The sequence below is a fragment of the Ovis aries genome, chromosome 13 (assembly GCF_016772045.2).
Source record: "Ovis aries strain OAR_USU_Benz2616 breed Rambouillet chromosome 13, ARS-UI_Ramb_v3.0, whole genome shotgun sequence".
In the NCBI taxonomy this organism is placed as follows: Eukaryota; Metazoa; Chordata; class Mammalia; order Artiodactyla; family Bovidae; genus Ovis; species Ovis aries.
The window spans coordinates 53,503,864-53,529,718 of NC_056066.1; the positions used below are offsets into that span (position 1 = coordinate 53,503,864).

General features: G+C 60.4%; 2 protein-coding genes across 11 annotated transcripts; one reads left to right on the top strand and one right to left on the bottom strand.

Annotated features, from left to right (window-relative positions):
• Window positions 1–397: 397 nt before the first annotated feature.
• Window positions 398–19,825, bottom strand: TCEA2 (transcription elongation factor A2). Of its 10 annotated transcripts, none has more exons than XM_027976917.3 (10): window positions 7,551–7,758; window positions 4,757–4,819; window positions 4,342–4,447; window positions 3,534–3,624; window positions 2,389–2,519; window positions 2,130–2,186; window positions 1,635–1,789; window positions 1,419–1,565; window positions 776–847; window positions 398–592 (listed from the first exon to the last, which is right to left on the bottom strand). In XM_027976917.3, exons 1-10 carry the CDS (start codon window positions 7,620–7,622, stop codon window positions 584–586), a joined length of 903 nt encoding a protein of 300 aa, XP_027832718.3. In that variant the 5' UTR covers window positions 7,623–7,758; the 3' UTR covers window positions 398–583. The 10 variants fall into 10 exon arrangements, with proteins under 10 accessions (XP_027832718.3, XP_042085788.2, XP_042085787.2 ...); XM_042229854.2 differs by having other exon boundaries at window positions 1,419–1,562; window positions 2,389–2,621; XM_042229853.2 differs by having other exon boundaries at window positions 2,389–2,621.
• SOX18 (SRY-box transcription factor 18) lies at window positions 18,443–20,573 on the top strand. The gene is made up of 2 exons (XM_027976914.3): window positions 18,443–19,165; window positions 19,314–20,573. The coding sequence occupies exons 1-2, from the start codon at window positions 18,808–18,810 to the stop codon at window positions 20,129–20,131; spliced, it is 1,176 nt and encodes a 391-aa protein (XP_027832715.1). The 5' UTR covers window positions 18,443–18,807; the 3' UTR covers window positions 20,132–20,573.
• Window positions 20,574–25,855: the final 5,282 nt, after the last annotated feature.

A 25,855-nucleotide genomic window follows, 5' to 3' on the forward strand; every position in this document is an offset into this window, starting at 1 on the left:
CACACTGCCTCCACAAGCAGTGGGGCAGGGGCATCCTGAAGGGTTGCAGGCAAACACAGCTGTGGGCCCAGATTTCACCTCCCTGCATGATCCCTGGACCCTGAGCTGCAGTACCTGGAGAGATCCTGAGACCCTGGGTCCTCTGTGCACCCAACGCCCCTCCCACCATGCTATGCATGCCCAACCCTGCCCCGCCATGGGCACACACTGGCTCTTCCCTCCAGGGCTATCCCACCGGGCCAAGCCTGTGTCACCCAGCCCCAGGGAAATGTGCTGTTCCCACAGCAGCAGGCGGTGGGGGGTTGGGGTGACAGACCAGAATTGAGGGGATGGGGACCCAGCTTGAAGCTCAAGCTTGTGCGTGGCCCACCAGGACCAATGGCTAGGGACAAAACGGTGGCAAAAAGAAACATTTAATGATTTGAGGGGAAAGGTGCACTGCAGGTAGGACGGGGCAGGGTGTGCTGCCTTCTGAGGGCAGGTTTCCAAGAAGCTGTGTCTGTATCTGTCAGCAGAGGATGGGGAAAGGGCACTGGCCAGCACTAGCCATGGCCCAAGGCTGCAGGCACACGTGCACAAGGGCTCAGCAGAACTGCAAGAAACAGACAAGAGGCAGCAGCCATGTGGCCTGCAGGACCCCAGAGGGCAGGAGGCAGGGCTGGGTCTCCATCCACCACCTTCACAGCGCCCAAGAGACTGGCTGGCATGGCCATCCCCAAATTCACACTTCAGACAACCACCTCCAAGGAACAGGACGGCCTGGGCTCACCCCTACCTTCCAGCGGTTCCCACACTCATTGCAGACAACGAAGGTGGTCATGGGCTCATCAGAGCTGCGGGTCTGCACCTGTGGGGAGGGCTGTGATGGTGGGGTACCCAGCCCCAGGACCTCAGTTACTAGCAGCTGGAGGGCCCTGGGAGCAGGACTTCCCTGGAGTCACAACCTGGGGAGCACCCCCTACATACTCAGGCAGCACTAGCCTCACGACACCTTGGCCTTCTTGGATGACCTGGGCTGAGCCTACCCAGTGACCCCAACCTGGGGGCCACCCCAACTGCTTTCTGCTTACAGGGCCCCCTGACATCCCTTGGGGCCCCATCAGTGTCTACCTCCATGACTCAGTGTATTCCCACTGCCACTACCGGGCACCCATCCTCCTGCCAGCAGCAACACAGTTAGGCCAGGCCCCCCCAACTTTAGTGACCCAGAGCACGCTATACCCACCACTGAAGGCTGCTTAATGGGGACCTCGGCAAGGAGGAGGCCCCAAGGGTGAAGGCAGCTTCCAGCCCTGTGGGAGGCTAAAGTCAGGCCTGAATCTCGGCATCTCACACAGCGCAGCCCATGTGCGTCCATGCAAGTGGGACCCAGCTGTCAGCAAGGGCAGGGCGGGGCCCCAGAGGCAACCAGCGCTTACCTGAGTGTAGGTGCAATTCTTCTTTCTGCACTTGCCACAGGTAAACAGGTCCGTCTGTGTGCCACCTGTGCGCGCCATCTGGTGCTCGCGGATGGCCTCCTTGGTCATGGCCTTGCGGATCTCCTTCAGCTCATCGCTAGCCATCTCCTAGGGCGAGGGGCACATGCTTAGCCTGCGGCCCCCAGGGGCAGCCCCCTGCACCCCTGGTAGGCTCACCTCTGAGGTCATGACAGCAATCTGCTGGGGCGTGATGGCGCCACACAGCACGTTGCGCCGCAGGCCGGGGTTCTTGGCATCCTTTAGGTTGGAGAGGCGGCTCCGCACGCGGTTCTTGTACTTCATGTCTGTGTTTCCCACGTCCCGGAAGATACGTGCGGGTGTTTAAGGACCTGTCCCAATGCCAACACCCTGCCCCCTAACCCGTCCCTGGGCTATTGAGGGCCTCTCTGTGGGGACCGTGTTGGAAAAGCCAGCAACACAGGGTCCGGACACTGACACATTCCTGGCTGAGGCCCAGCTGCAGGCGCAGGCTCTGAGACCCAAGTCCACTGCAGGCGGAGTCAGACTCCATAGGGTCTAGGAGGGCCCCCGACTGCCCAACTCCCTGTCGAGGGGACCAAGCAGTGGCCGCCAAGGGAACTGGGCCTGGTTAACCCTGCAACCCCCAGAAACTTAAGCCCACCCAGCGCGCAGCCCCCATACAAAGGATATATTCTTCGATCTGGCCCGCCAGGCACTCGCAGTCTGCACCAATGGCCACGTGGTCATCTGTAAGAAAGAGCCCTGACCAACTGCCTGCCAAATCTAACCCCCACGCCTCAACCTGTGTGGGATCCCCGCCCCCAAGGGCAGCAGCAACCAGTTGGATTCAGGCCTCTGCAGGCAGGCAGGGCCCAGGCCTGGGAATGGAGTGTGGTGTCAGGAGCCAGGACCCTGAGGTGTGCTGGGTGGCCCCAACCGAAGCACTCACGGTCTGTCTGCAGAGCAGCGGTCAGCATCTCACGACACTTGGTTCGCACAGCGTCACAGGTGACTGGCACCGGGGGAAACGTGGTGATCCTTGGTGTTGAGGGCATCCTGGGCAGCTCTGGCCTCTTGCGGCTGGAGAGAGGCCCACTCGGGCCACATGCACCCCCATGAGATGCGGTCCCCAGAAAAGCCAACGTCACAGCCACGATGCCCCCAGACCTCGTCTGCTCCACTCTGAAAGCAGCCCACAACCCTGCCCCTGTGCAGTCAGCTCCAGCGTGTCCATGCAGTCCAGCCAGAGGCAGTGAGGCTCACTGGGTGGGGCACAATCCCAGATGGGGTCTCTGCCTCAGGGAGGCCTGGAACATGGGGCCACAGTGCCTGATGCAGACTGCCAGGTTGGGGCTAGGGGTCATCCAAAACCTGGTACCACTACACAGGCAGCCCCACTCCTCACAGGTCTGGGCACCCCCTGTGTCCAGCCAGCCCTCCTCTCATACCCCTGGATCTCGTGACCCCATGATCTCCATGGAAGTCAGTGGAAACAGGCAGCTTCCTGGAGGAAAAACAACATGTGCAGGTGGGCGGATGAGCCCACGACTCTACAAGGCCATGCCACGGATTCAGGGTCAGCTTTTCCTGGCCCTTGGCCACTGCTGCCCAGTGAGGTCAAGAGCACAGCTGCCTCTCAGCCACAGCCATCACCAGTGTGGCAGAAAGGCCTCATGGCTCCAGAACCTGCATCACACCACAGGCTGGGGCATCCCCAGGGAAGGGACCGACATCAACAGACACCAGGCCAAGGGGGATATCCAGAACTGGCCAGTGAGAACCACCCCTGGAGCTGGGGATGAGAGCAGCAGGCTCCCCCAGGCCTGCTCAGGGTATGTGTCAGCCGTGTGCAGCCAGGCAGACTCAGCCTCCCGTTAGATGCTCGGGGCTGAAAAGACCCAGAGGAATCTCTAGGGGGTCAGTGTGCAGCAAGAGGCTAACCCCAGGGAGAGTCCCTTCCAAGGAGTGGGAAGGACCAATGTGTTTTGGGGACCTCAGCCCCCCCGCCCCAAGGCTCCCAGAACTCAGCACCTTGGTCTGCCAAGAAAGCAGGGACATGGAAGGGAGGCATGCGCTGCCTTCTGGATGCGCTACCTGGGGTCCTGGGCCTCGGAGGCCTCCTTGGAGGATGACGTGGGCAGAGACCCGCCCCTCCTCCGCTCCCTGGCTTTGGCGTCTGAAGCATCTACAGGTGCCAGGAAAGAAGGAAGGGCTGGCCGGGAGAAGGCAGACCAGGAGGGCAGCGCAGGGCCAGCGAGGGGGGCAGACCACCACCAAGGCACAGCCCCAGCCCTCGGACCCTGCCTCCAACCCCAGCTTCCTGCTAAAGACCAGGATCCTCTCCCCCAACCAACGAAGGTCCTGGAAAGGCCTCCTGAGTACAAAAACTCTCAGCAGAGTGACAGCCCACAGAGATGGAGCCCAGGACACGCAGCTCTCTTTCCTGAGGGTTTGGACAAAGCCCAGAAGGAGCTGGGAAGGTAGGGGCACCTTGGGGTCCAGTGGTGGCATACGAGTCGCCCCACAGCCCCACTTCCTCTGAATGGCTGCAGACCACCCCCCATCTTCCTCCTCTTAACCCCATGTCCTTCCTACCTGTTCCTCCTTCATCTCCTCTCCAAGCTCTCCTCCCTCAGGTCCGGGGCTGCCCCCTGGCTGCCCTGACACTTTTCCCCATGTGACCTCCCCCAGCTCGGTCAGGTCCCCCTCCAGGGCTCAGAGCAGCCCCCCTCCAGCTCTCCCCTCCCTCCTCATGGGCCCCTCGCCTCCTGGTGCTTCCTAGACTGGGCACTCCCTGCTCCAGGACAGCATAGCCAGCACCCTACCCAGTGCTGCCCAGCGAGGGGCCAGAGTCTTGGGTGCCCCTTGCCCCCGAACTCAGCCCAGGCTGCTTGACCCATACCCAGGAGCTTCTTCCAGGACTTGATGAGGGACTTGGCTAGTGTGACGACCTCCTCGTCCGAGCTCTGCTTCCGCAGGGCATTGACGGACATGCCAACACGGGTGGACTGCAAGGCAAGCGGCCAGGCTGGGGGCAGTGGGCAAACTCTCCCCACAGACCCATGGTGACTCCCACAGGGCAAGGCTGGGGACCAGTGAGGGGAGGGGGCACCCTTCCTGAGGGTGACCGTTCCATCTGCACGAGCCTCAGTGAGAAACACCGTCGGTTTCTCTTGAATGCCCATTCCTATCTCATGGAGCAACAGAGAAAGGCAGGGACCGTTTCCTCAGGGGCAGGGATTCATGCCAACCAAAAGCAGGGCAGGGGCAGGAAGCCCCACCAGGTGCTGGGAGCTGGGGGGCTCATGGGGCCCTACCTGCAGCAGATGCAGTGTGACAGGCATGGCCTTCAGCTCCCGCAGCAGGTCCATGGCTCCCTCCTGGAAGAAGGGAGGGCCCACGTAAATGACTCTCAGCTCTTGGTGGGCAAGCCCACCTCATCCTACACACAAGGGTTGGGAGAACAAACACAGGCAGTGACAATTTGGAGACCCACCTGGGTCAGATGCCCCAGGAACGCTAACCCCCCACCACAGGGCCAACAGGGGAAAGGGCCACAGCCCTCCCTGGCAGGGGTGCCATACCAGGAAGAAACACAGCCCTGAGAAGTGCCCACTCCTGCCTGGTCCCATGTCCTCTGCCCACGGAACTCTGGCAGCCTCTCCTCAGCGCCCCTTGCTGAGGCCAAGACCTCAGGGGCCTCTGCTCTCCTCACATGAACCCCCACACCCTACTCACTCCCTCCAGCTGTGTCACCTCGCCTGGCCCAACAGAGCCCTGTCTCCCTTCTCTGACCAGCACTCTCGCCCACATCTGCTTCCTCCGGGGCACACACACACAAGCCACATGACGCCACGGCAGACAGCTCCCTGGGGCCCTTCAGGACCGCTGGCCCTGCTGCTCCCACCACCAGCAACACACCTGCCCCCATCTCCTCCTAGAGCTCTGCTGAAACCACAGCTCTGTAGTCAGGGGGAGGCCTTGCACCACCCCACCCACGCCGGGCTTTGCCTTCCTCCACAGAAGCCTCGGGGAACCCACCAGTGAGGTTTCACGTGTGTGTGTCTGAGGACATGGGGGAGGCAGCCACCCAAGGCAGCCTAGCTGTGGGAGGGGCACAACCTGCCCCTCCCCAATCTGGATGGCACCTCTGCTCAGGCTGCAGCCTAACCCTCATCACCCCTGGCAAGTCCTGCCCCTTGGGCTGCAGAGTCCAGCCCCATGGTAAGCTCCTCACAGGGGACAAATGGTCACCAGAGACAAGGGCACAGTGCAACTCAGCAATCATCTTCCCCAGAATGGTGCCCCAGGCTGCAGGATACCAGCTTTCTGATGCCTCCGGACCAGGGAGGCATAAAACAGGATTCCCAGTCGTGGCCCCCTACTCCCCAAGGGGCCTTGAAGGCACTGGGACCCACCAGAATTCTCTGTTGGCTCTCACTCACCGGTCCATGGTGCCTCAAACCTTCTCACGCCCTTCCCAGTCCATACCTGTCCCCCCTCCTCATTTTCCCCTGGGCTTCCATCCATATGGTGCTCCACCTAGGTGTCCCCTCCCCTAGCCCTGCCTGGCCCCACCCAGTCCTCCGTGGGTCCCATGACCCATCTCTGCCCCGACCTGGAGGGCGTTTGTTTTGTCTCCTCTGGGGAAAGCAACTTTTTTCTCTTGGCATCTCTGGAAATAGCCATAGACATTCCCACACCCCTGCTCTGGGCTGCCCACTGCCTCCCAGGGGTGTGGACATTGTGCAGGGTTTGGGGACGAGGCAGTGTTGTTGCTTGATAGATGAATGATAGCATGGGAATCAGCCCCCTTCACCGCCTGGGTGGAGAACCCTGTCCAAAGACCGACTCAACCATACTCAGCCCAAAAGCCAGCCCCAAACCACCAGCCCTGAGGTGGTTGGGCAGGCATCTTAAGCCCCAAGCTGAACCTCCCCCGCAACTGCCACCACCACTCACCCACCCCAGGAGCTGAGTCTGGGGAGAGAGCAGGTTTTGTTTATTGAGCCTCTCTAGGAGCAGCAGGACCCCCCACCCCCACCCCTAGAGGCAGGTACCATCCAGCATAGATGCTTCCTATGAGGGTACGCAGGTCACCTAGGCCCAAAACTGAGAGGGGCCTGGAACTGGAGGCCCATCTGCTAGGCCCTCTGAGCCCCAGCTCAGTTTTTCCCAAAGGTTCACTGGCCTAGGGACAATGGAGGACCAGCCCCACAGCGAGCATGGCTGGCTGGAGTCCGCGGCCCTGGGATTCCCAGGGCAGGCTCAGGGCCTCCTAGGTAGGGCTCTTTCCCAAGGTGCCTACGCATTTACCCACTCCCCAGGAGCTTCTGGCTGAGCCATGGCTATGGAAGGGAAAGAATTTATTAGGGCAACCTGGTTCTTGGGCGACTGAATAGACAAGGAAAAAAAAGGCCTTCCCACCCAAGAAAGCCCTCTGGCCGGCTGGCTGGAGAAATGAGACGTCGGGGCCGCCGCAGCCCCAGACCAGGCAGAGGTAGGGGAGGCGCCACAGCTCCAGGGAACAAGGGGTCCAATCTCACACTCCAAACTCTTGAAGGCGGAGAAAGGATGTGGGAGACCTAAGGTGGGACAGAGGGCTCTGAGTCGGGGTGGGCCTTGGCAGGGAGTTCTGGGGGACTCCGAGGATGCCTAGGATGGGGAGGATGAAGGCCAAGGCGGCGGGCGGCCAGTCAGGGCTGTACAGGCCCGGACTTCAGCGAGGCCTGGAGGGGCGGGGCCGAGGAGGGTCTCCGCCTGGCCGGCCTCCCGAGGGGGTCTGGAGTGAGGGGTGGAAACGGGCAAATCCCAGGCCCGCGGGGTCTCAGCCTGACAGTTGGGGTCTGAGTCCAAAGCGGGTGGTTCCCGGGACAAGGTCCAGGTCGGATCGCGGCCTCTGCCGTGGGTGCGAGGTGAAGGGTTAGGGCTGGCCCAGGATGGGGGTCTCGGCCTCTGGCGGGGGTCTCCCCGCGTCCTGAGAGTCTCTGCCAGGGCGGAGCCTCGTCCTGCCCTTCGAATGGTCACCGCGACCCTGACGGGGGCTCGGCAGGCTCGGCGGGGGCTCGGCGGGGCGGGGGTCCCGGGGTCCTGACGGCCCGCGCCCCTCACCGCGCTCTTCTTGGTCACCATCTTGTCCAGCCTCCGGGCGATCCGCGCTATCTCCTCCTCCTTGCCCATCATCGCCTTGGGGGCAGGGCCCCCAGTGCCCGCCGTGCCAGCCTCAGCCTCCCGGCCCGGACCCCGGCCCCGGCCGCCGCAGCCTCCCGCACCCTCCGCAGTAGACGCAGCCCCGCCACGGGCGGGAGACCCTCCGTTCAAACCCCCGGCCCCCGCGACGCCGCGCTGCATCTTGGGACATGTAGTTCTCGCTCCCGCCCACCCTGCGCGAGCCCTCCCCGCTCCCGACCACAACTCCCAGGAGCCAGGTAGGCGCGCAAGGCATCCTTGGAAGTGTAGTTCTGACGCGGGCCGCCGCCCAAGGCCTGAACGCGCGCGGGCCCGTTAGTCGGCGGAGGGCGCTGCGGCAGCGCGGAACCCGGCCATGCGTAGGGCCCGCAGCGCCGAACGCTGCACTTTCCTCCGGACACCGCGCGGGGGCGACCCGGGTCCGACGGCAAGAGGCCGCTAAGGCACGCTAGGGTCGGTCCCCTCTCCCCACCTCTTGAGCCCTCCTTCGCCACCTTCTTCAGTCCAGAGGGCGGCTGCCCGATCCCAGTCCTGCGCCGAGCCCCTGAGCGCTCTGGCTGGAATTGTGGTCTCGGGGACCCTGGAGGCCTCAGTCACTCAGTCACTTCAGTCGCTCAGTCCTGTCCGACTCTTTGCGACCCCATGGACTGCAGCACGGCAGGCCTCCCTATCCATCACCAACTCCCGGAGTTTACTCAAACTCATGTCCATTGAATCGCTGATGCCATCCAACCATCTCATCCGCTGTTGTCTCCTTCTCCCATTCTGTCTTTCCCTTCTCCCACCCTGTCTTTCCCAGCATCAGGGTCTTTTCAGATGAGGCAGTTCTTTGCATCAGGTGGCCAAAGTATTGGAGCTTCGGCTTTAGCATCAGTCCTTCCAATGAATATTCAGGACTGATTTCCTTTAGGATTGACTAGTTTGATCTCCTTGCAGTCAAGGGACTCTCAAGAGTCTTCTCCAACATCACAGTTCAAAAGCATCAATTCTTCAGTGCTCAGCTTTCTTTAAAGTCCAACTCTCACATCCATACATCACTACTGGAAAAACCATAGATTTGACTAGACGGACCTTTGTTGGCAAAGTAACGTCTCTGCTTTTTAATATGTTGTCTAGGTTGGTCCTAACTTTTCTTCCAAGGAGCAAGCATCTTTTAATTTCATGGCTACAGTCACCATCTGCAATGATTTTGGAGCCCAAAAAACTAAAGTCTCTCACTGTTTCCACTGTTTCCACACTTTCCCCATCTATTTGCCATGAAGTGATGGAACCAGATGCCATGATCTTAAGTTTTCTGAATGTTGAGTTTTAAGCCAATTTTTTCACACTCCTCTTTCACTTTCATCAAGAGGCTCTTTAGTTCTTCACTTTCTGCCATAAGGGTGGTGTCATCTGCATATCTGAGGTTATTGATATTTCTCCCAGCAATCTTCATTCCAGCTTGTGCTTCATCCAGCCTAGCATTTCTCATGATGCACTCTGCCTATAAGTTAAATAAGCAGGGTGACAATATACAGCCTTGATGTACTCCTTTCCCTATTTGGAACCAGTCTATTGTTCAATGTCCAGTTCTAACTGTTGCTTCCTGACCTGCATACAGATTTCTCAAGAGACAGGTCAGGTGGTCTGGTATTCCCATCTCTTTCAGAATTTTCCACAGTTTGTTGTGATCCACACAGTCAAAGGCTTTGGCATAATCAATAAAACAGAAATAGATGTTTTAAGGAACTCTTGCTTTTTTGATGATCCAGCGGATGTTGGCAATTTGATCTCTGGTTCCTCTACCTTTTCTAAATCCAGCTTGAACATCTGGAAGTTCATGGTTCACGTACTGGTGAAGCCTGGCTTGGAGAATTTTGAGCATTACTTTACTAGAGTGTGAGATGAGTGCAATTGTGCAGTAGATTGAGCATTCTTAATGTTGAAGCTGAAACTCCAATACTTTGGCCACCTGATACGAAGAACTGCCTCATCTGAAAAGACCCTGATGCTGGTAAAGATTGAGGGTGGGAGAAGGGGACGACAGAGGATGAGACAGTTGGATGGCATCAGCGACTCAATGGACATGAGTTTAAGTAAACTCCGGGAGCTGGTGATGGACAGGGAGGCCTGGCATGCTACAGTTCATGGGGTTGCAAAGAGTCAGACACAACTGAGCAAATAAACTCAACTGAACTAAACTTGAGCATTCTTTAGCATTGCCTTTCTTTGGGATTGGAATGAAAACTGACTTTTTCCAGCCCTGTGGCCACTGCTGAGTTTTCCAAATTTGCTGGCATATTGAGTGCAGCACTTTCACAGCATCATCTTTCAGGATTTGAAATAGCTCAACTGGAATTCCATCACCTCCACTAACTTTGTTCATAGTGATGCTTCCTCAGGCCCACTTGACTTCACATTCCAGGATGTCTGGGTTAGGTGAGTGATCATACCATTGTGATTATCTGGGTTGTGAAGATCTTTTTTGGATAGTTCTTCTGTGTATTCTTGCCACCTCTTCTTAATATCTGCTGCTTCTGTTAGGTCCATACCATTTCTATCCTTTATTGAGCCCAACTTTGCATGAAATGTTTCCTTGGTATTTCTAATTTTCTTGAAGAGATCTCTAGTCTTTCCCATTCTATTGTTTTCCTCTGTTTCTTTGCACTGATCACTGAGGAAGGCTTTCTTATGTTTCCTTGCTATTCTTTGGAACTCTGCCTTCAAATGAGTATAACTTTTCTTTTCTCCTTGGCTTTTCGTTTCTCTTTTCACAGCTATTTGTAAGGCCTCCTCAGACAGCCATTTTGCTTAATCCCCAGCACTTTATCCTGGTTTGTCCTGGGGAGAAATCAGATGGGGTCTGGCCTCGAGGCTGGCTCCCTAACAGTGATGGCCCAGACCCTGCCCCAACTGGTGCCTCCACTAAGGTTGAGTCACTGTCTGGCATGAACCCTTCTTGACAGCACAGGTGATGCTTCTGAGAGGCCTTTCTTGATCCTCTCCTTCTGACTGTAGTGTTAGGGACCAGAAGCTGTTTGTCGGAAATACATCTGCAGTGCTTTGCTGTATGCTGACCATATGGGTTGACACTCTCCCCCCTGTGCTCCAGGTTTGTCAGATGCCATGGCGGAGCTCAGCATCTCCAGAGGCAGGGCCCTACCCACATCTTCAAGGCCTCTGGCACCTTCCTAACCCCATCCAGTCCTGGGCTTTGAGTGAGGGAGGCTTCCAATGTGTGGCTGGGTTGGACGTTTTAAGCCACAAAGACTCAAGCATGACCTCTGAGCTGGTTAAGAAGGAAGAGCCTTGCCCTTTATCCCGCAGGGTGGGTGCCTCGGGGTTTTGTCCTCTGTCCTCAAATGGCAGAGGCACAGGCCTCCCAGCCAGCCCAGTGGACACTGAACATTGGGCACCCCGAGGAGGGCAGGGATTTGAGGGGTTGGGGGATGTATTACAGGAGTTTGGAGTTCGTCCCCCAGCCAGTGACCATATCCAAGCTGCTAAAAGGGGCAGGGGTGACCACAAGTCAGGGGCCAACTAGGGGGATTGGGGAGATGGAAACAGGGCAGGTCTATGAGCTGAGGAGGGAGACTAGGCCAGGTGGGAGGGAAAATAGGACAGGGTCTCAACCTGGGAGTCAGAGACCATCCCCTGGCAGAAAAGAAACCCCATAGGAAAGCCTCCCAGTCGCCTCTGCATTGCTCTCCAAGGGATGCATACTGTCCCTTCAGTTACGAATGAAGCCGTGTCACAGCAGGGCCAGGACTGACCACAACACAAACTAGAGCCCCTTCATGTCTCAGCCATTGTGCTGATGCCCCCAGCATCCTGCCACGCTCACTGCCGCCCTGAGCTGCAGCAATAAAGAAGCGCTTGGGTTCTATATCCCACAGTTCAGAAAATAATTTTCTGTCTTTCAGTGTAATTGTTTCCATGGCAACGTGGGCTCTTACTTTGGGACAAGGAGGCAAGAGGGAGCTGTCAGCTGAAAGGGCCCTGCCCCAGCCCAGCCAGAGAGGAAAACCCAGACAGCCCACCTCGAGCCTTCCTCCTCCTCCCTCTGGCAAGGACCACAGAGACAGCTCATGAGAAGCCAGGCATGGCTCAGAGGCTCTTGACAGGCCACCAAGGCTACAGATGAATGGAGACCAAGACACCAGTGATGAGGAGGTGTGGGAGGAGGGAGGGTGATTGGGAAGAGTGGACAGGCAAATGGGGGTGGATGACAGAGGAGGTGGGGGCTTCCCGGCTGGACCTGGGGACCGCAGCCCTTTGCCCCATGACGGGAGCCCTGAACCCTGACAAGGTGCAGTCCCATATGGAAGCCACCACCACAGGGGGAGGAGTGTGACACCATGCAGGGTCCAGGCCCGGTGACCTGTCTTGTGGCCTGCAGGCCCCAATGATGAGCAGAGGCCTCTAGGTGGCGGGAGTGAGCCACACATGGCCTGTGGGCCAGGCCCCTTGACCCCCACCCCTGCCAGGCCAGGAGGTCCAACTGGTTCTGGCCACAACCATGAAGCAGCCCAGGTGAGATTGTGGTTATTTGTGGAGAGAGACCCTCATGTGTGGATTCTAGGGGTGAGTCCCACTCTGGCCAGGGCTCAAGCTGGAGTAGTAGTGACTAAGTAACCCCCAAACCCCTGACTTTCCATCCTAGAAGTCCCTGGTTCCCTCATGAGTTCATGACCCCAGAACCTTTCTCAGAATAGTCACCATCCACCCAAGACCCCTTGGACCCTACTGAATCTTGGGAACTTCCTCCTCCAAGGAATTTCCCCCAGCAAGCTGCCTGGGCCCCCAGATCCTCCCACCCACCCCCACCCCCAGAAAGCTGTGCCTGCAGGGTGACCTCAACACCGTGAAGTGAACCTGGCTATACCCACAGCAGGGTGCTCAGTGAGGCTCCAGACCCTACATCCTTTTTGCTGTATCTGGGGTGTTGGCACACAACCCGAGTCACGCAAGGGTTGTGTCCCACCCTGCAGGGGTCTTCCACACTTGACCCCTTTATGGTGAGAGATTCATGGGTCTGCCCACAGGGGCCCTAATCTGTGGGGAGCCTGGCCTGTCCCGGGGACTCTGTGGGCAGATGGAGCCCTGACAGCGGCCTGGGGACACCCCAACAACCCTTCAAGGTACATCCCACACAGACGGGCTGCACTATTGGCCCAGAGGCCTGTCCCTCCCCCATCCTCAGACCACGGAAACATCGGAAGCTCAGGCCATTTATTTTTGTATTTGTGTCCCCACGTTTGCCCGCCCAGAGCTGGCCATGACCCCTGCAGGTCGAATCCTGCTTCCCTTCTGGCTGGGGCAGGGGCCTCGGTGGGAAGCCCGGTGCTGCCAAACTCACACGGAGCCCCCTCCCCCTTCCCATGGCCACAGGGGTCGGACAGGCAGATGTCAGTCCCAGAAACCCCCACTCCCTCTGCTGCGCTGTGGGCAATGTTCCCTGACCCCAGTGCCCAGCTGTTTCTGCACTTTATTCCATCAGGCCCTCCAGCCCACCTGTGGGCCACAGGGCTCTGACCCCAGCCAGTCCCATTCAGGCTTCTCTCAGGTCCTGGCCTCTCAGCTCAGGCAGGGTGGTGGCCAGGGACCAGGTCCAGCCTGAGTCCTCCATCCTACATACCAGTGCACATCTTATCTGGCCAGTGCTCTCTCTGAGCCTCAGTCTCCTGGTCTGCAGAATGGGAAGAAGCACCGCCCCCAGCAGCCTCTCCCGGAAAGTCCCAGCCCCGCCCAGGGATTGGCCCAGGCCCAGCTCCCTCCCCCAGAAGCAGCACTTTGGGGAGGCAGGAGGCACCCCCCAGAGGCCAGCAGCAGAGGCCCTGGCGGCCTGCTCCAGGCTTGCTCTAACAATGCACTTCCCCCACACAATTCCCAGAAACACCGCCCTCCCTGCCCTGCCAGCCCGCCAGGCTGGCGGCCACTCCACCCTCCCCCTCCCCAGGGGCCCCAGCAGAAGCAGGGTCAGGGGCCCTGATGAAAGCAGGAGATCTAACTCACTAGGGTCCCCAAGGCAGTGCCTCCCAGGGGTCCAGGCACACCAGCCCTTCCCTGGTGGAAAGAGACAAAGGAAATTCCTTTGGGGGCAGCAGACCGGGGGGCCCAGGAGCCAGGCCCCATTCCCAGAGCAACCCCTGCCTTCTCTGCGGGTGGAGAAGTGGTGAGTACTTCTGCCTGCACTGGGCCACCTCCACACAGCAGCATGGAGTGGAGAGCTAAATCCAGTCACTCTGCTCCTCTGCTCAAAACTCTCCCAAGCCCCCATGTCTTCTTCAGAGAAGGAAGCAAGACCCTCCAGGCCTCCCACAGCCCTGGTCCCCTCTCCAGCATGTGCCTGCCCCAGGGCTTTTGCACATACTGTTTCCTCTTCACAGAACACTCTTCCCCATGTGTCCCTTCATTGCTTTCACATACTCTTCAGGGTTGGCTCCACAGTCCCCTCCTGAACGGACAGGCAGTGAGCACCCTGACACAGCCCCTCTCTCCTCCACAGCCTAGCACCCTGGATTCTGATTTTTTGTGGATTTGTTGTCTGTCACTCCTACAGAACAGAAACTCCCCACAAGTAGCGCTTGGGTCTGTTTTGTTCACGGCTACACTCCTATCTCCTGGAACAGGGCCTGACCTTTTCAGGTGGGTCAGTAGCCAATGGGTGGATGGATGGGTAACTCCTGAGCCTGAGAGAGAAGGGGCAGCTGGTCCCCAAGACACAGGCCTGCCTTCTAGCCCAGCTGGCAGTCACAATCGGTTGGACAATCAGAGCCACTTGTTACCAAAGCCAGAGTTTCAGTAGAAAAGAACACACAGTGGCAGTGCCCACCAGGCCCCGTGGGCCAGTGACCACCTGGAGAGCTTGGCTTCTCCTTCCATGCTTCCCAGGGCAAATGAGGACTGTCAGCAGAGCCTGGCGGGAGAGAAGAGGGGCTGGGCCAGCCCAGAGCAGGGCAGTCATAGGGTGGGGGCTCAAGATACCCAAGGGTGTCAATACACAGCCCCCCAGGCAGGGCACACAGAGAGCCCATCTCTGTCCCACCAAGAGTCTCCAGGGAACCAGGGCACCACTCCTGTATCACCCAGGCCTGGGGCGCCAAGGTCTGAGCAAAGACTCCTTCCCTGCGGCTGCCTAAGCCCGGACTGACTGGCATGGGGGTGGAGCCAAGGGCAGAGCAATAAGCCTGGCAGGCTAGCTGTGCCGGACAACTGGACAGACAGAGTGTCTGGCGCCTGCTCAGCCAGGCTGGCCCTCTGCTCTCTCCTCGCAGCTGTGGCCTTCCTTCCTGAGCTAGTGTTTCCTGGCTCCTCCCTGCTATTGCCATGGAAACTGAGAGCAGCCTGGGGGCTCCCCCGGCCCCCCCGCCTGGTTCCCACGGAGCCCCTGCTGAGCACCAAGAGAGGCCCACACAGAATGCAGGACACTGGAGAACAACCATGGCCACAATGCCCCAGGGCTCGCCCTGCTTGGGACCCCAGCTCCAATCCAGCACAGCGCCCCTGCCAGACCCTGACACCTAGGACATCCACAAAAGTGATCTAACATGACCAACCACAGCCTGTTTGCCCCGGTGAAGCCACCGTCCCAGAGGACTCCTCACACGGGCTACATTAGGTGCCCCCACCCCCAACTCACAAGTCCCCTTCAACCCAGAGAAGCCCCCCACCCACTTGGTCCTGCTAGTCTGAAGCACTCAGGGGCAGACCCAACCCCTGCACCACAGCCCTGGGACTTGCAAGGGTGCCATTCTCCCACATGCCCCACAAGCACCCCCACGAGCACACTGACACCTAAGTCCCTAGACCACCCAGCTCTAACCAGGACTTCCAGGTCCCCATGACAGTGACAGTGGTAAATCGTGCCCTGACCCCGGCATTCCTGAGACACTGCCCTGTGAGCGTGAGCACCGCGCCAGCTCCCTCGCACCCCCATGGCCCTCTGCACACCAGGACTGAGAGCAGGAAGGTACAGGCTGGACAAGCCAGCCAGCCCATGCCTGAGCTCCAGCGTCTCCCAGGATTAGGCCTGCTGCTGGGCGAGTCGTGCATGCACATGGGGAGTGTGCCCACTTGGTTCTAGGCCATCGGGTGGTCTCCCCACCCCCATCCAGCCTTTGGGGCAGCTTCAAGGACGAACAGGAGGATCTGGGCCAGGCCTGAGCCCTGGCCTCCAGGACCACAAGGCAGGGCCTGAACTGGGTTGTCTGGCTCCAAAGCCCGGGAGTCAGGAGACCAGAGACCGCTCCACCTGGACCGGTAACTGATGGGGACCCTGCTCCTGCTCTAGGAGCAGGGAAGTCCTGCGTCTAGGGACTCAGTAATTGGTCCCAGCCCCACTCCTGCTCCTGCAGCAAGCCAGGCCTGGGAGGCTAGGAGCCTGTGAGGTCTATGCCCCGGGCAGTGCCTGGGAGGTCCGCCACCCCCAGAGCCCAACAAATCTCCCACTCAGAGGCACTGAGGGGATTACCCAGAATCCCTTGCAGGCTTTGCCCAGAGCCTACGGGTCCAGTCCAGGCTGACAGAGGGAGCGGGGATGGAGGGCCAGGAAGGCAGCGGCCACTTTGCCCAGGCCAGCCCCCGCTCACAGAACAAGCTTGCCCGCCATCCCACTTCCTGTCTGGGGAGACAGGGGGCTGCAGACAGGACCTCCCAAAGTGGGCAGCAGCAGACTTGGACCAGGTGGGTCCTGGAGACATAGGAACGCCTTCAGACTGTGGATGGACTGGGGGCCATAGCTTGGTGGCCAGAGAAGTCTTTGGGAACGAACTCCTCCCCTGGTGGATGTCCAGGGCCAGACCTCCACTCCCCGCAGGACCTCATCTCCTATGGCAGAGTCCAGCCTCATCCCCACACCCAGGCAGACAGACACTGACACACAGACCACACACAGACACACACCTCTGATGCCCAACTGGTCACACCCATGACAGCCCTTCCACAGCCCCAGAGGAAGTATCCCCAGCCCAGAGGCTCCAAGGTCAGGGCCACCCTGACTGCAGCTCCCACCCCACTGTTTTCCCATCTGGATGGTGGGCCAGAGCTAATGTCAGCCTTACCAGGCAGCACACAGAGGAGGGAGCCTGACCCTGATGAGGTGGAGGTCACCTCAGGAGGCTCTCCCCTGCCTTGCTGAGCCCCAGCTCACAGGATGTGACAGCCGGACACCTGAGTCCTGGAGCTCAGCCAAGAGGGAGGGTCAGTGGCTGGCGCCAGGCGAAGCAGCCCTCCTGGGGTGTGGAGCCCTGGTGGTGAGGTAATTCTGGCCACGGAGCTCCCAGCAGCTTGAGCCGCTTGGCTCTCAGGGACTGCAGGGGGCCAGGCAGGGCCCTGAGGGACCCGAAGATCCACCACACGGTCAGGGGCTGGAGTGGAGGAACCAGAAGCCACCTCCCAAGCCCAGTGGTGATCAGCTCAGACTGCTGCTGCTCAGGCTGAGCAAGGCCTTTGACCCCAGACCACACCCAGAAGGCTGCAGGGTGATGTCACCTCTGCCAGATGCTGGTCCCATGGACCCATCCTTCAGCCCCATCTTCCTCACATGTCTCTTCTCCCAACCCCAGTCCACCCACATTGGTCAAAGGGAAACAGTCACATCTGGGAGACGCTGTACACCCGTCCAACCTCAGGACCTCATTCTTGCCTACCTCCCAGGAAAAGCTAGTCTTCCCCCCAGACTCAAGGAGACCCCCTCAACTGTCCTCAGTCCATCAGCATGGGCTCAGTGTCCATTAATTAGGCACCAGAGCCTGGGAGATGTGGAAACCTGATAGCAGCCACCCAACCCTACATGACAGAGCCTGCGCTGAGGATGGAATGCACACCCAACTGACCTCATGGTGGAGGACCCCTGTGGGGGTGCTGGCCTCTCCCCTGGACAGCTCAGGCGCAGCCACTTGCGGGAGCTGTCAGACCCACAGGGGACCTGCCCCCTCATAAGCCCTGACTGGCGCAGAGGGACTACCAGGGACAGAAGATCCAGGAGTTCTGGCCACCCACACCTAGGATCACCATCACCTGAGGTCACACATCATGGAGCTCTCAACACATGGGATGGGGCTCCTGATGAGGTAGTGGAGCCACAGAGCTCGCAGACTGCCAGGGGATGTGCAGGAGGGAAAACTCATCCTACACCCCCAACACACACACTCACAGCCCCCTTAGAACCACCCTCAGCATGGGGGCAGGGGAGCAGCCTGCCTGGAGAACACCCCTCAGGGTCTGGGAACCCAGACACCCTCTGGAAGGGGTGGGAAGGGACGTCAAGGAGGCTGGCAGCTCCTCTGGACACCCTCAGGGGTCTGATGGCCCAGGGGAAGGCCCCTCCTCCTGCCACCTGACCCAGCCTCACTCCTGCAGCAGCACTGGCCTGGCCCACTGGACTGGGTAACCAGCTACTACAACTGGTCAGTCAGGCTCTGGGGAGGGGGATGAGGCGCTGGGCTCCACCCACTGGACCCCTTCTCTTGCTCTGCTATAGGTGCCTGTCATCTACCCTCTCTTCCAGGTACTCAGCTGCTGCGGTTTGCCGATTTTCCAGCGCTTGCAAGTGGGGTGGGGGACACGGTGAACATCTCCCTTAACCCCATGAACAGACCTGGGGAGCGGTGGGGGTGGGGGGAGGCTCAAAGTTCCCAGAGCTGCAAGTTCCACATGTAGGTGAAGGACAAGTGAGCAGTGACGCCCGGAGTTACTTAAAGCAGCTCTCTCAAGACACAAAGCACTTTTCCCAAGGTGAACTTCCCTTGGAGTCAGAATCTGCTGGGAAGGCAGCCGCCCCCGCCCCCAGTTCCTGCCCGGGGGTCTGATTCTGAAAGTCTGACAGCCCCCACAAGGCTGCCCCCTGCTAAGCTTCAGGCCACATCAGCCGCCCTCTCCCACTCAGGGGGGTCTCTCCTTCAGAGCGGGTGCGGGGGGCGCCGCTTCGAGGAGGCCGCGGCGGAATCTCGCCCCGCGGAGAAGAAAGGGAGCCCCGGGGAGGAGGGGGGCGGCCCCGGCCCGTCCCGGCCCGCCCTGTCCGCCACGCCGCCCATTGGCCCCCGCGCTGCTATATCTGTGCGCCCACCCGGCGAGAAGCCACTGCCGTCCCCACCACCGCCCGCCCGCCCGCCCGCGCAGCGCGTCCGACCCCGACGTGCCCGCCGCCCACCCTCCGCGCTCCCCGCGCTCCGTTCCGCCCAGGCCGCGCCCAGCTGGAATGCAGAGATCGCCGCTCGGCTACGGCGCACAGGACGACCCGCCCGCCCGCCGCGACTGTGCATGGGCCCCGGGCCCCGGGGCCGCCGCTGAGCCGCGCGGCCTCCCCGCCGTCCCCGCCGTCCCCACCGCGCCCGCCGCGCCTGCCTCGCCGCCTAGTCCGCCGCGCAGCCCGCCTCGTAGCCCCGAGCCGGGGCGCTATGGTCTCAGCCCGGCCGGCCGTGGGGAGCGCCAGGGGACCGATGAGTCGCGCATCCGGCGGCCCATGAATGCCTTCATGGTGTGGGCGAAGGACGAGCGCAAGCGGCTGGCGCAGCAGAACCCAGACCTGCACAACGCGGTGCTAAGCAAGATGCTGGGTGAGTGGCCGCGAGGCAGGGGCGGGAGCTGGGGATGGGGGGCGGGCGGGGTCCCGGGGCACCTCACGCTGGGGCGCGCACTGGGCTCGGCTGTCAGCCTGCCAGCTCTCCCGACGGCACCCAGCTGACCCGCGCCCGCGGTCCGCAGGCAAGGCATGGAAGGAGCTGAGCCCGGCGGAGAAGCGGCCCTTCGTGGAGGAGGCGGAGCGGCTGCGCGTGCAGCACCTGCGCGACCACCCCAACTACAAGTACCGGCCGCGCCGCAAAAAGCAGGCGCGCAAGGCGCGGCGGCTGGAGTCCGGCCTCCTCCTCCCAGGCTTGGCGGCACCGCCGCCGCCGCCGCCGCCGCCTCCCGAGCCCTTTCCCGCGGCTACGGGCCCGGCCCGGGTCTTCCGCGAGCTGCCGCCGTTGGGCGCCGAGTTCGACGGTCTGGGGCTGCCCACACCGGAGCGCTCACCGCTGGACGGCCTGGAACCCGGCGAGGCCGCCTTCTTCCCTCCGCCCGCGGCGCCCGAGGACTGCTCTCTGCGGGCCTTCCGTGCTCCCTACGGCCCAGCCGAGCTGCCCAGGAACCCAGGCGGCTGTTTCGGGGCGCCGCCGGCCGAGGCGCTTAGGACCGCGCCCGGCCCCGCCGCGCAGCTTTGCGGCCTCTACTACAGCGCCCCGGGCGCGCCGGGCCCAGGCCCCTATCCCGGCCCTCTGTCGCCGCCACCCGAAGCCCCGCCCCTGGAGAGCGCCGAGCCGCTGGGACCCGCCGCCGACCTGTGGGCCGACGTGGACCTGACCGAGTTCGACCAGTACCTCAACTGCAGCCGGACTCGCCCCGACGCCGCCGGGCTCCCGTACCACGTGGCGCTGGCCAAGCTGGCCCCACGCACCATGTCCTGCCCCGAGGAGAGCAGCCTGATCGCCGCGCTGTCCGATGCCAGCTCTGCTGTCTACTACAGCGCCTGCATCTCTGGATAGGTCGCCGGGGCACTGTGCGATGGCTCTGTCTCTCTCGCAGGCGGAGTTGCCGCTACCCGTCACAGCCCCGCAGGAACCCGCGACGCTGGGCCTTGGCCTGGTCGAGGGCACCCCAGCGGGAGGGTCCCCACGCACTGGGGCTGGGCCGGGAAGCCCAGGCCTAGGCCGTGTGGGCTGAGCCTGCTGGGGCTAAGCCTAATCCTTTTCTTGCAGTGTATTTTCTAGAACTAGGCTGCATTTTTTACTTTGCCTTTTTTATATTCTTAAAACAATGTATTTAAGTTTTAATTAAACTTTTTCTCCCAAGGGGTTTCAGTGATGCGAAGCACCAATGTAGCAAGGGCTTTTTAAATAACATTTGTTTGCTGTAAAGGAGGAGCCAGGAGCTGGGTCCCCCTGGACCAGGCGAGGCCACAATAAAGCACCTCACCTTTCCTCCGAACTCTAGTGTCTGTGGTTGTTGCAGGGGGGATGGGGGGGTTGGGGGTCCATCCCTCCAGGACACTACCCCAGGCAGCTGGTGGGAGGCAGGAGGTGTGGGCACTCCTCATCCTCCCAGCTCCCGTTCCCTGCCACTCTCTATTTTAACTCAGGCCTAATAAGGGTCAGACTACACCCAGAAATCCCCCCACATTCTCACCCAGGTTTCACCATCCTCATCTCATCCTTAAAACTTTCTTCAAGTCCAGTGACTGCCCAAGACAGCACCTCTTTCTGAAGGAGGCTGGTGGGGTTGACGCCTGTCTGCAGACCTGATATCCTGGACCCCAGTCCATCATTCTCACTCAACCCAGTGTCCCAAGAGACGGTAGCACCATGACCAATCCCTGCGGCCCCCCAGGGTGAGCTGTGCAGGCTCTCCAGTGACACATGGCCAATGACCAGAGCACGGGGCTCAGGCATCCCATCTCAAGCTTCCCACATTGGAATCCATCACTCTAGCCCTGTGCCCCACCCCTGCAGGACCAGATGCCCTTTCCATACAGTCTCCTTGGTCCCCCCAGCACTGGGGAGCCCATAAGTTCAGGGAAAGTTTGTAAAATCATCTTGGGCAATTCTTTCCTGGAACAGGGTCCCAACACCAGTCCTCCACACACCCACATTCTTCTCAGGGCCACACAGGTCTTCCAAGAGGTCTTCCAAGAGAAGGGGTCATGTGTCCCCCTGGCCTGTCCTCCCCCAGTAGTGTATGGGGCTGATCTCTGGCAACCCTGCCTGACATGGCACGTGCATCCTGGGACACGGGCATCTCGCGACAATGTGGGCTGCTCCGTGGCTGCCGTGAGCCTGAACCTGACTACATATGAGCAAGTTTGCACATGCTCTGAGCATGGCAGTGATGCTGTGACAATGCGACCATGTGATTCAACATGACCTTCCATGATGACTGTGTGTGACACCCAGTGTGTCTGAGACTCTGTGCACGTGTGTCTCCCTGTCAGCTTGGGTGTCGGTGCACAGGGGTCCACTGCCTGAGTGTGTCTGAAGGGATGAACAGGCCATGGGCTGTTCTTATTGGTGTCCTGCCTCCAAGGAATCACCTCTCTAAACTGGCATGAGCATCATACCTCAGCAGGTGGAATGGGGGAGCAGCACCTGGGCCCCCTTCACACCCATCCCCACCACATTGTGAGCAGGGCCCAGAGACCTCCAAAACAAAGGGACACAGAAAGACAAACTGAGGAGATGGATGTGGACATAGAGGAGCCCTGGGCAGGTCAAGGCACAGACAGAAATGGCCTCCAGGACACCAAGGACAGTGCTGGTACACAGGAAGAAAGCAGGGAATGAGGCCCAAAGGGACACAGGTGGTCCTGTCCAGCTGCATTCATCATGGCCGGGGGCAGGGGATGGGGGGAGCTCTGAGACACCAATGCCGAGTCCTGGGCTTAGGCACAAAGGCCATGTCACCCATTAGTGTGCACACTCAGCTCCCATGTCCTCCGACTCCCACTTGGGGTGGGCCTGGGGGACAGGTGACCCATCCACTGGAGCCCCGGGTCAGCTGGGCCAAGGTGTGCCCCCCACCATGGGGGTAGTTTCTATAGGAGGCATACCCATAGTAGCCAGAGTCTAGCAGCTTCTGCCTCCCTGACTCACCCCCAGGGCAGACCCTCCCATATCTTCACCCCACTCCCTGGCCAGGACACGGCAAAGGGAGTGCCAGCCCAGCTTCTCCTACTGCTGAGAGACCCCTGCCTGGGCACAGGCATCACCTTACCTGTGCCCCCATCCCAGAGACACCCATGGACACACACAGAGGCTGACTGTCTCTCCTGTACAGGGAGCAGTTTTCTAGCATTCTCCTCACCTTACCCTTGGGGTGGGGGTGGGGATGAGGGCCCCAGGGTGCCCAAGTGGGAGCGGCCAAGCAGCTTGCCCCCCAGAAGCCCCTCCTCCATTGCCAGGGTAGGAGGGGCAGGGTGGGCCTAGAGACCCTGGCCTCCTAGGGCCTAGAGACCCAAGCCTCCTAGGCAGGACCACAGCCTCAGGGCCTGGGTGGTTCCAGACTTGGATCAGGCTTCCCACCCCTCCCCCTCTTGGCCCCACCCACCTGCTTCCCCTAGGGTCAGGAGAAGGGAAGTCCCCACCCCCAGCTCCCGCTGAGTCAGGCTCACCAGGAACAGACCCAGGCGACCTAGCTCCTGGCACGAAGTTCTAGCAGCCTGGCCTGGCTAAGTCACAGCTCTCACGCCCAGGACCCAGCCTAGCACTGGGGTGACCTAAGCCGAGGTGTGGAACCCTCCCCCCAAGCTGCCCAGAGGAGGAGGGGTTATGCCTGAGAGCAGGTACAGTGCACCCCCTCTCCCCAGTAGACATGGTCATCACCACCTCCACAACCTCAGTAACATCCCCAACACAACCAGCCACACACCATGCCAGCATCAGGGCTGCTCCCAACAAGGCTAGGCTGGGTAGGTGAAGAGGGACTTAACTCTTCACTTGATGGACAAACACCTTAGACAGCCCAGTCACTCAGTTGACAGCCTACAACACCTATGTTGTTGTTGTTTAGTTGCAAAGTCCTGTCTGACTCTTTTGTGACCTCATGGACTGTAGCCTTCCAGGTTTCTTTGTCTATGGGATTTCCCAGGCAAGAATACTGGAGTGGGTTGCCGTGTCCTCCTCCAGGGCACCTGGCTGACCCAGAAATGGAACCGTGGTAGCCTGCATTGGCAGGCGGATTCTTTACCACGAGGTGTTTTCAGTAAAGTAACATAAATGTGTATCTCTAATAACCAAATCTGAACAAGCAGATTAAGTATCTTAATCTGCACAGCAGGTAGGTTGTTTACCGTCTGAGCCACCAGGGAAGCCCAATACACTGGAGCAGCTATTCCCAAAGGAGGGGATCCAGAGCAGCTGACCTCCCATCCCAACAGGTCCTCAAAACCAAGACTTGGTCCTCAACCCGCCCGCCCACTGCCACTGCTGCCCCAGGTTGGGGATGGGCCCTAAGGAGCAGGCTCCAGTCCAGTCCACAGAGGGTTTGGGCCAAGTATGTGGAGGTTCCTGATCCAGGACTGGGGAGGAGGAGGGATGGGAACACCGATGTTCCTCCTCTTTTGTGTTTCAGAGCACAGCCCACTCTGCTTCCTCCCACCCCCTCTACCTCTGCACAAGCACCCAGACTCCCAGGGAAGTCCAGCAAGGCTCCCCACCCTCTGCCTTATCTCCCAAGACCCCATCGCCACCCCCTGTCCAGCTCCAACCAGCACAACCCCGCCCCACCCTCTAGGACCCCTCCCTTCCCTGTCCCCTCCCCCACGACCCCGCCCTGTCCCCCCATGACTCCACCCCTTGCCTCACAACCCCGCCCCTCCCCCCACACAACTCCCTTAGCCCCACAACCCCGCCCATCTCCACGACCCCGCCCCGTCTCCCACGGCCCTGCCCGCCCGCGCGAGAAAACAGGAAGGGGCCCGCGGCGGCGGCGCTGGGAGGAAGCGCAGGAAGCGGCGACGGGCGCGGCGCTTATCTCGGGCCGCAGCCGGACCCCTGGCCTCACGCCCCGCGCAGGCTGGGCAGGGGGCGCGGCAGCGTAGTAGAGGCCTGCTCACCTGGTTGGGGCCCTGGCTGCCTCACATCCCAGCCACAATTGTCACAACCGGGCCATGGAGAGAGGCGACAGGACTTCACTGAACCAGGCTGTGCCCCTCCAGCCCAGTGGGTGACCCAGGGGCCAGCGTCCAACCTCAGGGCACTCCACCTCCTCCACAGCGCACAGTACCCTCCTCCCCCAGGCCCTGACCTCCCCATTTCCCCCAAACAAGGACTCGTTTCGCCCAGCAGGTGCTTACTCTCTGTTGGTTCTTCCGGGCTTTAACTTGGGGTTGGGGGGATGGTTGGTTGTTTCTGTTTACAAAGCTAGGTCTTTTCCTGGAGAGGGGGCAGGATAGGGACTATCCCGGGGCGCCCCCCTACCAGGGTCCCACGGGCCACTGGCAGGGACAATGGGCGCCAACACCTGGCACTCCTCCCCCATGAGTATATGCTTTGCTTCCTGGAGTGGGGGCCTCCTGTGTTTCCGCATCAACCATGGCTGCAACAGCCCTCCGTGCACACCTGCAGGCGAGGACCCAACACTCAGGCTCACAGGCAAGGGCCAAGGGCCCGCAGGTCTGGTGCAGGTGTTTCCTCCCTGGCTTTGGTAGCCCCCAGCGCCAGATGCAGGGTCTGACCGACTCACGTCCTGCCTGAGTCCTGGCTCCGGGAACATGGGAGGTGCCTAAGTCTGGCATGGCAGGCACTTGTCTCTCCTACCACCTCCTGGTGCTCAGCTGGGCTGGGGTGGTGGCCAGTTGGGGAGGGGACATGGGGGAGGTGCTGTTGGGGCCCATGAGTGGGCCTCGGGCAGGGCAAAGCACTTTGCGGTTCTCAGAAGAGCCAGCGCTTTGGGTTGGCACTGACCCCAGCCCTATAGTCTGCTGGCAGCCTGGGAAGGGGCAGAGTTGGGAGGTAGGGAGAGACTGGGGCCCATGGGCGGGGCAGGGGAACACACAAGTGGCACAGTTGGGATTAACTTCTTGGTTTTCTGAATCCAGAAACTAGTTTGCCGGTTGTCCGTGTTCCAGATGTTCTTTCAAAGGCTCCCAGTCTGGGGAGGCTATGGGACTCGGACTACCCTTCAAAGCCTGCCTGGGCCCTCCTTGCAGCACTGTGCATGGGGGGTCTAGCTCCCTGGCCAGTGCCCTGCAGCCCCATCTGGCACCCTGCACAGCCCCTCCCTCTGGGCCCCAGACTCCACCCTGGTGGAAGCTGCTTGAGAAGGCACGCATGTAGGGCAAGGCGCCACAGGATGCAGGCCCCAACCCCACCAGGTGTGTGCTCCAGAAATAGTGCAAGAACCAGGCTCAGGCCACATGCCTGGGGCCTTGGTAGGGAAGGCAGGACACGGGCCTGGTAGATGCCTTGCATCCACAAAAGGTGGGGCGCATCCACAAAAGGTGGGGCCCATCCACTGCACAAACCACCTATACTCTGCCCTTGGTGGCCCCATGACCCATGGCCCTGACCTCACCATTGAGTCTCTTTCTATCTGTCTGCTGGTCCTTCACTACTGGGGCAACTCTGACAGAAGCCCCCAGGAAGAAACTGCAGGTCCCAGCTGCAGGAACACTGTCTGCCCCTGTGGTTGCGGCCCAGGACCCAGACGGAGATTGTGGCCCTGTAACTGAGGCCTCTATCCCTCCTCCCAGCTCTCCTGAAACGGGTTTGCTGGAA

What these genes read in the sequence shown, in the direction of transcription:
- TCEA2 (XM_060396912.1), bottom strand. Translation starts at nt 7,622, where the DNA reads ATGATGGGCAAGGAGGAGGAGATAGCGCGGATCGCCCGGAGGCTGGAC. An exon ending in TGGTGACCAAGAAGAGCGCG is followed by an intron (nt 4,820 to 7,550) that starts GTGAGGGGCGCG and finishes CCCTTCTTCCAG; the next exon opens with GAGGGAGCCATGGACCTGCT. An exon ending in TTGCTGTCATGACCTCAGAG is followed by an intron (nt 1,566 to 1,634) that starts GTGAGCCTACCA and finishes CCCTCGCCCTAG; the next exon opens with GAGATGGCTAGCGATGAGCT.
- SOX18 (XM_027976914.3), top strand. Translation starts at nt 18,808, where the DNA reads ATGCAGAGATCGCCGCTCGGCTACGGCGCACAGGACGACCCGCCCGCC. An exon ending in GGTGCTAAGCAAGATGCTGG is followed by an intron (nt 19,166 to 19,313) that starts GTGAGTGGCCGC and finishes CGCGGTCCGCAG; the next exon opens with GCAAGGCATGGAAGGAGCTG.